The sequence below is a fragment of the Corythoichthys intestinalis genome, chromosome 8, assembly GCF_030265065.1.
Source record: "Corythoichthys intestinalis isolate RoL2023-P3 chromosome 8, ASM3026506v1, whole genome shotgun sequence".
NCBI classification, from domain to species: domain Eukaryota; kingdom Metazoa; phylum Chordata; class Actinopteri; order Syngnathiformes; family Syngnathidae; genus Corythoichthys; species Corythoichthys intestinalis.
Genome location: NC_080402.1, coordinates 11641324 through 11654443, shown reverse-complemented (window position 1 = coordinate 11654443; position 13120 = coordinate 11641324). Strand labels below are relative to the sequence as shown.

General features: G+C 41.3%; 1 protein-coding gene across 2 annotated transcripts in view; it reads left to right on the top strand.

Moving 5' to 3' along the window:
• Positions 1-12144, top strand: part of LOC130920696 (protein kinase C beta type-like) — a 77675-nt gene extending 65531 nt beyond the window's left edge. The window contains exon 17 of one of the 2 annotated variants that reach the window (XM_057844079.1): positions 5100-12144. In XM_057844079.1, coding sequence (XP_057700062.1) covers positions 5100-5252 — 153 coding nt within the window. In that variant the 3' untranslated portion in view covers positions 5253-12144. The remainder of the gene's footprint in view (positions 1-5099) is intronic. The other variant, XM_057844081.1, reaches the window with a different exon arrangement.
• Positions 12145-13120: the final 976 nt, after the last annotated feature.

Below are 13120 nucleotides of genomic sequence, written 5' to 3'. Positions count from 1 at the left end.
AGGGGTGCTGGAGAGGAGGGTCCATCGGGAGGTCGAATCTGTGAATCAGGAGGAGCAGTGTGGTTTTCGTCCCAGCCGTGGAACAGTGGACCAGCTGTATACCCTCGGCAGGGACCTCGAGGGTGCATGGGAGTTTGCCAAACAGGTTTACATGTGTTTTATGGATCTGGAGAAGGCATTTGATCGTGTCCCTCTAGGAGTCCTGTAGGGCAGTGGTCTCCAAACTATTCCACATAGGGCGGCAGTGGGTGCAGGATTTCACTCCAACAAAACAAGACCACACCTTTTCACCAATCTGGTGTTTTATAAGTGTAATCAGTTGATTGCAGTCAGGTGCTGCTTGTTTTAGTAGAAACCACATTGGTTAAAAAGTCTGTGCTTGATCGGTATGAAGAAAAACCAGGACCCACAGCGGCCCTCGGGGACCGGTTTGGAGACCCCTGCTGTAGGGTGTGCTTCGGGAGTATGGGATACCGAGCCCCCTGGTAAGGGCTATTCAATCCCTATACGACTGGTGCCAAAGTTTGGTCCGCATTGCCGGCAGTAAGTCGGATTCGTTCCCAGTGAGGGTTGGCCAAGGTTGCCCTTTGTCACCAATTCTCTTCATAATCTTTATGGACAGGATTTCTAGGCGGTGAGGGGTTCCGATTTGGTGGCCTCAGCATTGCATCGCTGCTTTTTGTAGATGATGTGGTGCTGTTGGCTTCATCAAGCCCCAATCTCCAACTCTCTGTGGAGCGGTTCACAGCAGTGTGTGAAATGGTTGAGATGAAGATCAGCACCTCCAAATCTGAGACCGTGGTCCTCAGTCTGAATAGGGTGGCGTGCCCTCTCCGGTTCGGAGATGAGATCCTGCCCCAAGTGGAAGAGTTCAAGTATCTTGGGGTCTTGATCACGAGTGAGGGTAGGAGAGAGCGGGAGATCAACAGGCAGATTGGTTCAGCGTCCGCAGTTATGCGGACTCTGCACCGGTCCGTTGTGGTGAAGGAGCTGAGCGAAAAGGCGAAGCTCTCGATTTACCAGTAGATCTACAGTACGTTCCTACCCTTACCTATGGTCACAAGCTGTTGGTCATGACTGAAAGAACAAGATCCTGGATACAAGCGGCTGAAATGAGTTTCTTCCGCAGGGTGTCTGGGCTCTCCCTTAGAGATAAGGTAGGGGTCTGCGACCCTGGTCCTCGAGAATCGCTATCCAGCTTGTTTTCCAAGTCTCCCTCTTTCAATAATCAGGATCGTTATCAGGCTCCTGCAGAGCTTGCTGATGAGCTGATCATTTGATTCAGGTGTGTTAAAGGAGGGAGACAGAAAACAAGCTGGATAGCGGCCCTCGAGGGCCAGGGTTGCAGACCCCTGAGATAGGGTAAGAAGCTCGGTAATCCAGGAGGGACTCAGGGTCGAGCCGCTACTCCTCCGCATTGAGAGGAGCCAGCTGAGGTGGCTCAGGCATCTGGTTCGGATGCCTCCTGGTCACCTCCATTGAGAGGTGTTCCGGGCATGTCCTGCCGACGGGAGGCCCCGGGGAAGACCCAGGACACCCTGGAGAGATTGTCTTTTGGCTGACTTGGGAACGCCTTGGGATCCTGCCGGAGGAGCTGGTTGAAGTGGCTGGGGAGAGGGAAATCTGGGATTCCCTGCTAAAAAAGCTGCTGCCCCCGGCGACCCAACCCCGGATTAAGCGGCAGATAATGGATGGAAGGGTGGATGGGCTCACAATAACGATCTCACAATTTGGCGATACAACGATTATTGATACATGGGTAATGTAATAATTGTACAATATTTTACTTTATAAGTAATAAACTGAAAAACAAATCTTTTCATCCAATTTAAGCATGATATTTTATTCAATTAGAATGGGTAATATTAGAAAAAATTGACATATATCGATTACTATATTTTTCAAATCAACCGTCGCATGTGAGTATGAGGACCAATTTTCCTTCCTCAGTTCAGCTGGCAATCCAGAGAAGAAACAAAAGGAGGTAGGAACATCCAAAATTGTTTTTTTTTTTCTTCATGTTCGCCACTCACAGCTTCACCTCGTGTCCTCTTGTGTAATCTGTTTTATGGATCCTCGTCTCCACCCGAATGTTTCTCTTTGCAGGTCTTTGTCTCAGGTCTGTGCCGTTCAATCGGCAGGTCTTTTTTTTCCCCCATCTTTTGTCATGTTTACGGGTTTGTTTGCACTGTGTGAGTTTCTGCTTTTGTCACATTGACCCCCAAAAGCCCACAAACTACTCCATAAAGTTCCACTAAAGTGCAGAAATGCTATTTGTTGAGATGCTGGTCAATCGAAACGCATACTTCTACTAACTACCAAAACACATACAGTTGGTCAAAAAAGTATTTAGTCAGCCACAAATTGTGCAAGGTCTCCCACTTGAAAAGATGAGAGAGGCCTGTGAGTATCATCATAGGTATACCTCAACTACGTGAGACAGAATGAGAAGAAAAAAAATCCAGAAAATCACAGTCTGGTTTTTAAAGAATTTATTTGCAAATTATGGTGGAAAACAAGTATAGAACTTTTTGGTAGAAACTGAACTTCTCGTGTTTGAAGGAGAAAGAATGCTGAATTACATTCAAAGAACACCATGCCTACTGTGAAGCATAGGGGTGGAAACCTCATGCTTTATGGCATTTTTTTCTGCAAAGGGACCAGGACACCTGATTCGTGTAAAGGAAAGGCGGAATGGGGCCTTGTATCGTGAAATTTTGAGTAAAAACCTCCTTTCATCAGCAAGGGCATTGAAACTGAAATGTGACTGGGTCTTTCAGCGTGATGATGATCCCAAACACATTGCCCGTGAAACAAAGAGTGGCTTCGTAAGAAGCATTTCAAGGTCCTGGAGTGGCCTAGCCGGTCTCCACATCTCCAACTCCATACAGAATCTTGGGAGGGAGTTGAAAGTCTGTGTTGCCCAACGACGGACCCAAAATATCACTGCTCTCAAGGAGATCTGCTTGGAGGAATGGGCCAAAATACCTGCAACAGTGTATGAAAACCTTTGAAGACTTACAGAAAACGTTTTGACCTCCGTCATTGCCAACAACGGAAATATAACAAAGTACTGAGATTTTTTGTTCTTGACCAAATACTTAATTTCCACTGTAATTTGTAAATGAATTCATTAAAAATCAGAGTGATTGCTCTGGATTTTTTTCTCATTCTGTCTCATAGTTGAGGTTGAGGTATACCTGTGATGAAAATTTCCAGGCCTCTCTCATCTTTTTAACACTAGAGGTCCCAGAGAATTTTGGTACTCCTACTAGTCCCAAACAATGGCCGATATGGCCTCTCCCCCGGAAAACCCAGAGGTGGCAAAAATGACCCAAGTGCTTTTGAACTGGCAAGTCGTTGTCAGACAGACAACAGCAGTTCATATGGAAATGTAACCACTAGACATACATTAACTAAAGACACAATGACCACAATCCATACTCCATGCCCCTGATTTAGTCCTTCTAAACTATAGACACAATTCCTCCTTTACACTCAAATTGCAGTTTGAAAACGCGTTTTTTTTCTTCTTCTAAACAATGTACACATTTGGGCCATTCTTTCTGTTGTTATGTGTGACGTATTAGAGCATTTACCGTTACCGAAATTCTTCAAGATGACCGACGTAATTTTGACCATGTCGGTAAATTCGGTAATTTAATAAAACAAGAAAATATAGTCTTTTCATTCCGCTTTGACTCTGTGTTGTTCGGCTATGTTCATTCCCCTTTAAGAAAGCAGACAGTGTGCTTACGTATGGAGTCACGTGGTTTTCAGGAAGCCAAACAAACAGAAGCCCGGTAGGCTAACGCTAGCGGCTAACAGCGGCTACAAATGAACGTGATGGAGTCGGATAGCGGCTCTAACCTTGTCGAAACGGCTGAAATTAATGAGTGGACTGGGCACGGACTTCATGTAGCAATCATTATGTCGCGTTATTTGGCATCTCTGTGTGATTTCTCTGAAAGCTTTCATGATGGTAAAGCACTCAGCATAAAGTATAATCCAACAGTGAAGCCTATATATAATATGACAGTTTAATGGCCACAGCTGTTTTTCCTGTATGTGTTTGCTTTATTCTCTCATCTTAAAACCTTAAATGTTTCATTGGCATCAAAGCAATACAGCTTTAATCTAGTTGTGTCTGTGTGGGGGGTGCATGTATTAAAAAATGTTTCGGGGGGAAAAAAAAAAAACCTGAAACCTTGACGTAAACACTTGTGTTGAATAATTATGTCACAGCAGCCATTACCAATAAGTTGTCTGAAGTGTACTGTTAAAGCTGCAAGTAATTTGTGTTAGAAAGACATGTTTGCACAGTTGTCATATTGATTTTTATAATGTTGTACATTTTTCAAGTCACACAAGCTGTTATAAATGTTCACACTAGAATTAGACTGCATGTGCAATTGTTAAATTGAAAGCTGGTAAATAAATTTAACGAGAAACGGTTAACTTGTATTCCATGCATTGATTCAAATTTTCAAATTATATAACTGTCCGCTTGGGCGAATTTATCGTCATTTATCGTTATCGAGGTAAATCTGCTCAATTTATCGTGATACGTACTTAAGGCCATATCGCCCAGCCCAATGACGTATAGGAGAAGTGAATTTAAAAAATGTGTAAAAAGTGTCAAACTTGATAAATGTAATTAAATAAATGTAGCTTGACTTGAACTGACACAAACAATCACATGAGTCATGGAGGAGAGGCCAAATTGGCCATTGCTAGGGAATATTTGGAATGTTTGCCTTGGGAAAGGCCTCTGCTGGGTTTTCTAGTGTTAAGTGGGAGACCTTGCACAATTGTGGCGGACTAAATACTTTTTGGCCCCAGTCTACATTTAAGTTGAAAACTGATAGCGTGTTATGTCCCTCACAAACAGGGCAGATCTCAAATCTGAAATGGTTGATATTTTTTAATCCTAAAAGATGCATCCAAAAAAGCAAATTACTACAAAGTGGACACCCCCTTCGACCCTTCATCATTGTGCTTCAATGGGACTTCTTCCTGCTTTCTGTCCTGTCTCGTTATGCCCATTTTAAACTCTACGCTCAATCATTCTCCTTGACTTTGTTTCTCTTGTGTGTCAGAAATCCCGCCGCGACGTGGGCAACTTCGACAAGGAGTTCACCAAGATGGCTGTGGAACTGACGCCGACGGACAAACTCTTCATCATGAATCTGGACCAGAACGAATTCCAAGGCTTCTCCTTCACCAACCCCGAGTTTGTTATACAAATCTAAAGAAGTTCTAGAAAAAGAAAACACCAAAACCTGAACAGACCTGTAGTGTCTTTCCATCAAGACCCATCTCGTCACGTCACGTGGTCTCGTAAAGTGGACTGCACATCCACCAACGAACAATGTCTATTGACCGGCAGGCAACAGGCACGTTTGTTGTTTATTTCCTTCTCGTCAAAGTCGGGTCATGAACATTCCATGATCAATAAGTCATGTATGTATGTGGTCACACACATATGCAAGCATGCACGTGTCTGTAAGGGGTGGGTGGTCCGGATTAGGTAGTCCTGAACTAGCACGTCTTGTCTTCCAAATGAGTCTTTTTCGTGATGTCGGGCAGTCATGAGCTCTTACAAAAAAAAAAAAACTTTAAGCTTGATTTGCACTTAGATGGCTTTCTACTGGCTACACATATTCAAAACAAACAATTAACCTTTTGGCTGCTTTTGATGCCGATAGTCTGTTCAAATGGTTTGGAAGTCTATTGCTGTCAACTGCAGTGAAATATGTTTAAATGAAACACTGTAAAGCAGTGGTTCTTAAACCTTTTCTTTCACCCCCCAAAGTACATACTTGGGATGTCCCGATGGCATATTTTTGCACCGGAGTCAGAGTTAAAATGTTAAAAAAAAAGAACAACAAAACATTTTTCAAGGGCATAAGAGGATACTCGCCGTTAGCATGAGCTTAATGCTAACACGAATGCTATGCTAATGCTACAAGTTACATTTAGTGTGTGATAATCACTCACTGGTGAGTTGGGGGTGCGCAGCGAATGCTATGCTAACGCTACAAGTTACATTTAGTGTGTGATAATGACTCGCTGTTGAGTTGGGGGGGGGCACAACACGTCACATGAGTGACACAACCAGACACTGCTACAATGCAGGCTAACTACACATAATCGTCATACATTGTGAACACGTGACGGAAACTATTGCGCATTTTCGTCTCGATCTCGTCTCGTCAGACGAAAACTGGCATCCGTCTCGTAATGTTTTAGTCTCTCAAAACAGGTTTTTAGCTCGTTATCGTCATGAAAAAGTTCTTTTTCGGAATATTTTCATTATCGTCATCGTTGACGAAAACAGTGGCTTCTAGATTCATTTTAAAGGCAACATGCGTATTGGCCCAAAACTGACATTGATATATTTTAAAATGCTCTTTATCGGCCGAAATAGTATCGGTCAACGCGAAAGATTTTTTTTTTTTAAGTTCAACCTTAAAAACTGAACACTTGTAACAAAACGCTAACCACGGAGGATATTTTAATAGTAAAAAAAAAAACTTTTCTTTACATTCCGTAATTGTTGAGTGTGTTTAAAAAAACAAATTAGCCTCGCTAAAATGGTAAATGTTTTACTTAACTCTTGACTTTTCCTCTTTGGGTCGCGAGTGTTCCTTTATCTACCCCAGTTTAAGGTAATACTGTGCTGCTGTTGGTTTAACACATCAAAACAATAAGGCTCGGTTCATACTGCAGGTCTTAATACACAAATCCGATTTTTTCGTGTTTTTTCCGACACGAGTGAGGCATTAACTTGATGACAAGTCGCATATAAGTGAACCATTTCAAATCCGATTTCCGTGACTTTCGTATGTGGTTTAAATCCGATTTGGGCCACATTTTCCAAGAATGTGGCGGCAGTCTGAACTGTCAAGTCTCCCAAATTGGAATTCATGCAGCAATCACGTCAGCAAAGAGCGAGAGCGGCAAGACAGCAGCGATGTAGCTGTTCATTTGCGTTAGCGCCTAGCTTTTACTCTGCTTTTACTACGCAGGAGGCGGGCTTGACCACAGTCCTAAAAAAATACAATGAAGAAAAGGGTAAGCCTGATAATGCTTGGTTTTCTTTCTGCGTGCCAAATGAGCAATATTTCAGTATTGTTTGCATGGCCGAGTCAGGGCAAACTGACGCACACACAAAAAAAGGCTTATATGTGTGTGTTCTATCAATCCATATAAACTTTGAATAATAGATTAAACAGGGATTATTAACGTCTGCTACAGGGTTTCCCTTACATACAAGATATTGTGGCGGCACGCCACACTAAAATAAAAGCCGCCACCCCTTGCAAATGAGAATTTTGTATTTTCTTTATATTATTATTATTTTTAAAAATGTAAAGCCGTTTCAAACTAGCAGCAGCCGAGTGTGAAGGGTTCAGCGGCAACGTATTATTGTGTATTGCAATGGCCATAATTATGCGAGGTCCCCTTAAAAGACCAGCTGTGACGTACAAGGAAGCGAGAAGGAGAAGGGGCGAGCTAGCGAGAGATAGCGGTCCCACATCGCTGCAGCACGTTGCGGCAGCCCGCTGTTATTTTGTAATTGTTTTTCTTTATTATTGTTACCACAATAAAGTGGGTGAGCCAATACAGAATTCTCACCTTCTTCCCCATATCTGGGGCATTACTGTAGTTTGGATTGGACATTTCGGCGAAAGTGAGCGGTGGACGTCCGTCTTTGACGGAAGGCCAAGTTTGAATGAATTTGCGCCGAGAGCCTTTCTAGATTCCCAGAGCGCCGCTGCGCTAACTTCGACAACGGGGGGCAGTCGTACTTAATCTGTGCTATCCGGCTGTCTCGGCCGACGCAATCACGGCTGACGACACTGTGATAAATGCGTTTTTTTCAAGTTTTGCGAGCTCTGGGACACTCCAAAAATGACTGTCATGCCTCTCCTTGCTAGGTTAATGGTACCTCGATGTGCGTTTGCATGTAAATGTAGTTCACGAACAACAACAACAACGAAAAACTATTCACCTTCTCACCATAACTAGTAAAACTCTTTACACGGCTATTAGAATTTGCCCCTACTCCTAGAAATGGGACCTTTGACCGAAGGACCATTTTTGTTGTGGTAATGTAGCACGTGTTAGGGCTGAATATATGGAAAAAGGACCACAACGGGGGTCTGCAACCCGCGGCTCTTTAGCGCTGCCCTAGTGGGTCCCTGGAGCTTTTTCAAAGATTTGTGAGAATAGAAAAAGATGGACGAAAATATATATATTTTTAATAGCGTTTCTGTAGGCGAACAAACATGACACAAACATTCTTTAATTAAGGCAAACTTCAGGTGGCATCGTACAATAGAGTAGTCAAATGGTGTGGCAATTTCTATTGGATCCACTGCAGGGGAAATAAACATTTAATCATGAAGGCTAAGTATGTATTTTAAGCCAACTTAGTCATTTTGATAGGAGGCTAATATCGATACATACAGCCGGTGTTGCTTTCATTATAAGGCTTATACAAGGCAAATTTTTTTGCGGCTTCAGATATACTGTATAAATTTGTCTTTTATGGTCAAATACAGCTCTTTCAACATTTTGTGTTGCTGACCCCTGGGTCACTACGAGATGTAAGTCGTACTATTGCTACGAGAAAAAAAGTATGATTACATAGGGTAACGTAGCTGTAATCAGCTACGCATTTTACGTAGATGTACCGTAGCTGAGAGCTACAACATTAGCTTGAATGATATATTTGAAACATATCTTTGTTATGGTTCTTCTTGGGGGGCAAAAACACGGGAATTTTTTTTTTTTGCCGTGGCACGACATAGTGAGGCTATTTGACTCCGATGCAGCCCACCACCACAGCTTCAAAAAAATCCTAGGGGAAACCCTGTGCTATTTGTGTCCTCATTTTGGAAACCAAAATATGAGTCAGGATTAGCGATCAAATAGCATAGAATAGGATGCCAGCATACTTGCTTAGCCTAGACGGGGAAAAATGACACACACTCGTAAGGCTTATGTGTGTGCGTCATGCACACACTGTGCGTAGTTATTTGTTTTGATGCTTCTGCGCATGCTGGTCAGTTTGTTCAGAGCGTTTGCACATGCGTAATATTTGAACGGGTTCAATGGACAAAGTCTGAACGGGCATGCCGAAAAAAACATGACAAAAAATCGGAATTATGCATTTTGACTGTCAGTATGAACCTAGCCTAAGTTATTCATTAAATACACACTTTTTCAACTTGTCGAATAAGTGTTTAACTCATTGGCTGTCAAAGACGTCAAATCCATTTTGACACTTATTGGAGAGCTAATCTTTTCTGAAGTAGTTAATCCACTCTGGTCAAACGTACAGTATTTGAACACTGCTTTACAGTAATTCTCTCTGGTGCCATGTACGCACTCACCTCTAGTGCTCTACTGTCTTTGTGGTCCAGCTCCTCCTATGCATGCCATTATGATCCTGTTGATTTATTTTTTCACATTTTGGACACGGCAGACTAGAATCAGTGACAAAGAGATCGTGTTCAATGAAGACTTAAAAGTAGCTGTACTTCTTATGTATATGTTTCAGTGTATGTGTAAATAGGAATGAATTCCAGTGAGTTGTTCCCACAATCATCTCTTTTCATGCCACTGAGCAATACTGGCTTCTATTATAATTATGAGTGCTCCATGCAAAGCTTTTGGATTTCCGAGTGTGAATTGGATTTTTTTTTTTTAATCAACTGGGCAATGATTACAAATTTTAATCACGATTAATAGCATTAGATAACTGCACATTGTCACACACATTAACCAATAATAAATTCTAAAGCCGTATATAGCACTTTTGTTTTATATGTGCTACCAATTTTTTGAATGATGTTGCTAGTGTGGCTAAGAACTTCAGCCTGCATGTTTGGCCAACCACTATTAATGCAGGGTTCTGTTCTGAATTGAGTTTCACTCTTCTAAATTGAATCTGTGCAGATTACAGACTCATATGAGTGCGTGAAGAGGTTTAATTTATTCTTTGGTGGCTCTGATGTTAATGCGCCATGAAAATGATTAACCGCGTTAATGAATTTGTGAGTTCAATGTTCAAATTTGCTGAAATTCAAACTGTAATATTCTTGTGTGAATGAATCAACTTTTAAAGGATTAAATTGCCTCAATTCTCACTACTGTTTGCCCAAAACTGATTTAAAAAATTGGTCAATATAGTTTGAAATTAATCATTTTAAACTTGAAATCTGACAACCTTTAAGCAAATTCACCCAAAATAGAAGCAAGTATTCCAAATTTTAGTATGTTCAAGGGAGGCGAGGGCTCGTTTGTCACTGCTTTAATTGTTTTGGAATCACTATTGGTCGTCTTTTACTCCCAAATAATGACGATTCTGAATAGAGGAAGAAAAAAAGAAGGAAATATTCATGTCTACTATGCAAAAGGCAAGCAAAAGAAGTGGAATTTAGTGACTTTTATATAAACTGAAATGTGTAACAATTACTACTCTCATGTTGCATGCACCGTCATTACCTGCGCGTGAGGCATCAACATTAAAGTATGAATAGTTGACTGACTCTGATTCTTGTGTTGTTTCTTAACCCATTAGCAGAGATGGGTAGTAACAGGTTACATTTACTTGAGTAACTTTTTCAGAGCTCGGAGTACTTTTATCACACCATAATTTCTACTATGTACATTTGCAAAGAAGAAACGCAACTTTTACTCCACCACTTTGGGCTTGACAAGCGTCGTTACATTATCCCCCTTTATTGTACATACCATATTTAAATTTATTTTTGCCAGCGATGCCCACAGTGGCTCTACCATGACCACACACAAGCTTGCAGTCAGAAGTCCTAGGATCACGCCGGCTTGTTTGATGATGATAAAAAAAAAAAAAAAAAAAAAAAAATTCTACAAAGAGCGCTGCATCAATACATCAAAACTACTCGAAAACGATATCAACCTCTTTCAGAGGTTTTATTTGCCACTGATACAGTGGGGCAAATAAGTATTTAGTCAACCCCCGATTGTGCAAGTTCTCCTTCTTGATACGATTAGAGAGGCCTGTAATTGTCAACATGGGTAAACCTCAACCATGAGAGACAGAATGTGGAAGAAAAAAAAAAAAAACAGAAAATCACATTGTTTGATTTTTAAAGAATTTATTTGCAAATTAGAGTATTTGGTCACCTACAAACAAGCAAGATTTTTGGCTGTCAAAGAGGTCTAACTTCTTCTAACAAGGCTCCACTCGTTACCTGTATTAATGGCACCTGTTTTAACTCATTATCGGTATACAAGACACCTGTCCACAACCTCAGTCAGTCACACTCCAAACTCCACTATGGCCAAGACCAAAGAGCTGTCGAAGGACACCAGAGAAAAAACTTGTAGCCCTGCACCAGCCTGGGAAGACTGAATCTGCACTGCCAGACGTGTCCCCCTCCTGAAGACAGTACACGTCCAGGCCCGTCTGCGGTTTGCTAGAGAGCATTTGGATGATCCAAAAGAGGACTGGGAGAATTATGTTATGGTCAGATGAAACCAAAATAGAACTTTTTGGTAGAAACACAGGTTCTCGCGTTTGGAGGAGAAAGAACTCTGAATTGCATCTGAAGAACACCATACCCCCTGTGAAGCATGGGGGTGGAAACATCATGCTTTGAGGCTGTTTTTCTGCAAAGGGACCAGGACAACTAATCGGTGTAAAAGAAAGAATGAATGGGGCCATGTATCGAGAGATTTTAAGTGAAAATCTCCTTCCATCAGCAAGGACATTGAAGATGAGACGTGGCTAGGTCTTTTAGCATGACAATGATCCCAAACACACAGCCAGGGCAACAAAGGAGTGGCTTCGTAAGAAGCATTTCAAGGTCCTGGAGTGGCCTAGCCAATCTCCAGATTTCAACCCCATAGAAAATCTGTGGAGGGAGTTGAAAGTCCGTGTTGCCCAACGACAGCCCCATAACATCACTGCTCTAGAGGTGATCTCCATGGAGGAATGGGCCAAAATACCAGCAGCAGTGTGTGAAAAGCTTGTGAAGAGTTACAGAAAACGTTTGGCTTCCGTTATTGCCAACAAAGGGTGCATAACAAAGTATTGGGATGAACTTTTGGTATTGACCAAATACTTATTTTCCACCATGATTTGCAAAAAAATTCTTTAAAAATCAAACTGTCCTTTTATGTTTTTTTTTTTCAGATTCTGTCTCTCATGGTTGAGGTTCACCCATGTTGACAATTACAGGCCTCTAATATTTTCAAGTGGGAGAACTTGCACAATTAGTGGTTGACTAAATACTTATTTGCCCCACTGTTCACCACGGAAAACCGGCTATAGGATGGTTTAAATTTCATGATAGAAAATGGCACTCTTGGTCTTTAGACGGGTGAAGTTTCATTTCTGATTAATTTATTTAATAATTTGATAATTGTGTTTTTGTTGTTGTTTTTTTGTTGGTTTTGTAATATGTTATAAAGTGGTACCTCTGCATACAAATTTTAATTTGTTTCAGAACCTAGTTTGTACCGACAAATGGTCGTATGTCGAGCGGGATTTTCTCATATGAATACATTATAATTTGATTAATTTGTTCCACAGCTCAAAAACCTCACTAAATACTTAATAAATACTGCTGGTACAACTACAAATAGTAATTACACATAGCAAAATAAATAAATTATCAACACAAATCAGAATTATAACAACATAATAATAATTATTAATATGTAACGATTTGGGTTCTAATGTAGCGGTTGTGTTTTGCATGCTGTTCCTGAAAGCACCGAGTGACTGACAACAGAGTGAGAGCGGTGCGAAAGAGTTTTTACTTTCTCTTTTCATATTGTTGTTGGCGTTGGCTACGGTGGACAGTAGCTTTGTTGTGTTGCATGAATTCGGAAATGATTAAAAACCTGACGAAGCTGGCGGCTTCTTTGCCGATAATAATAATTGTCACCTTAACTTGTAAAAACCGAAATTTGAGGAGGACCGTCGAGATCGTAGACATATTGCAGCCATATTGTCAAGCCAGTTCAATGACGTGCACACCATGCTCATATTTTTATATCATTTCCATCTTATTTTCAATGCTAAGTGTCACCTTTTTCACTACCTGCACTAACCTTC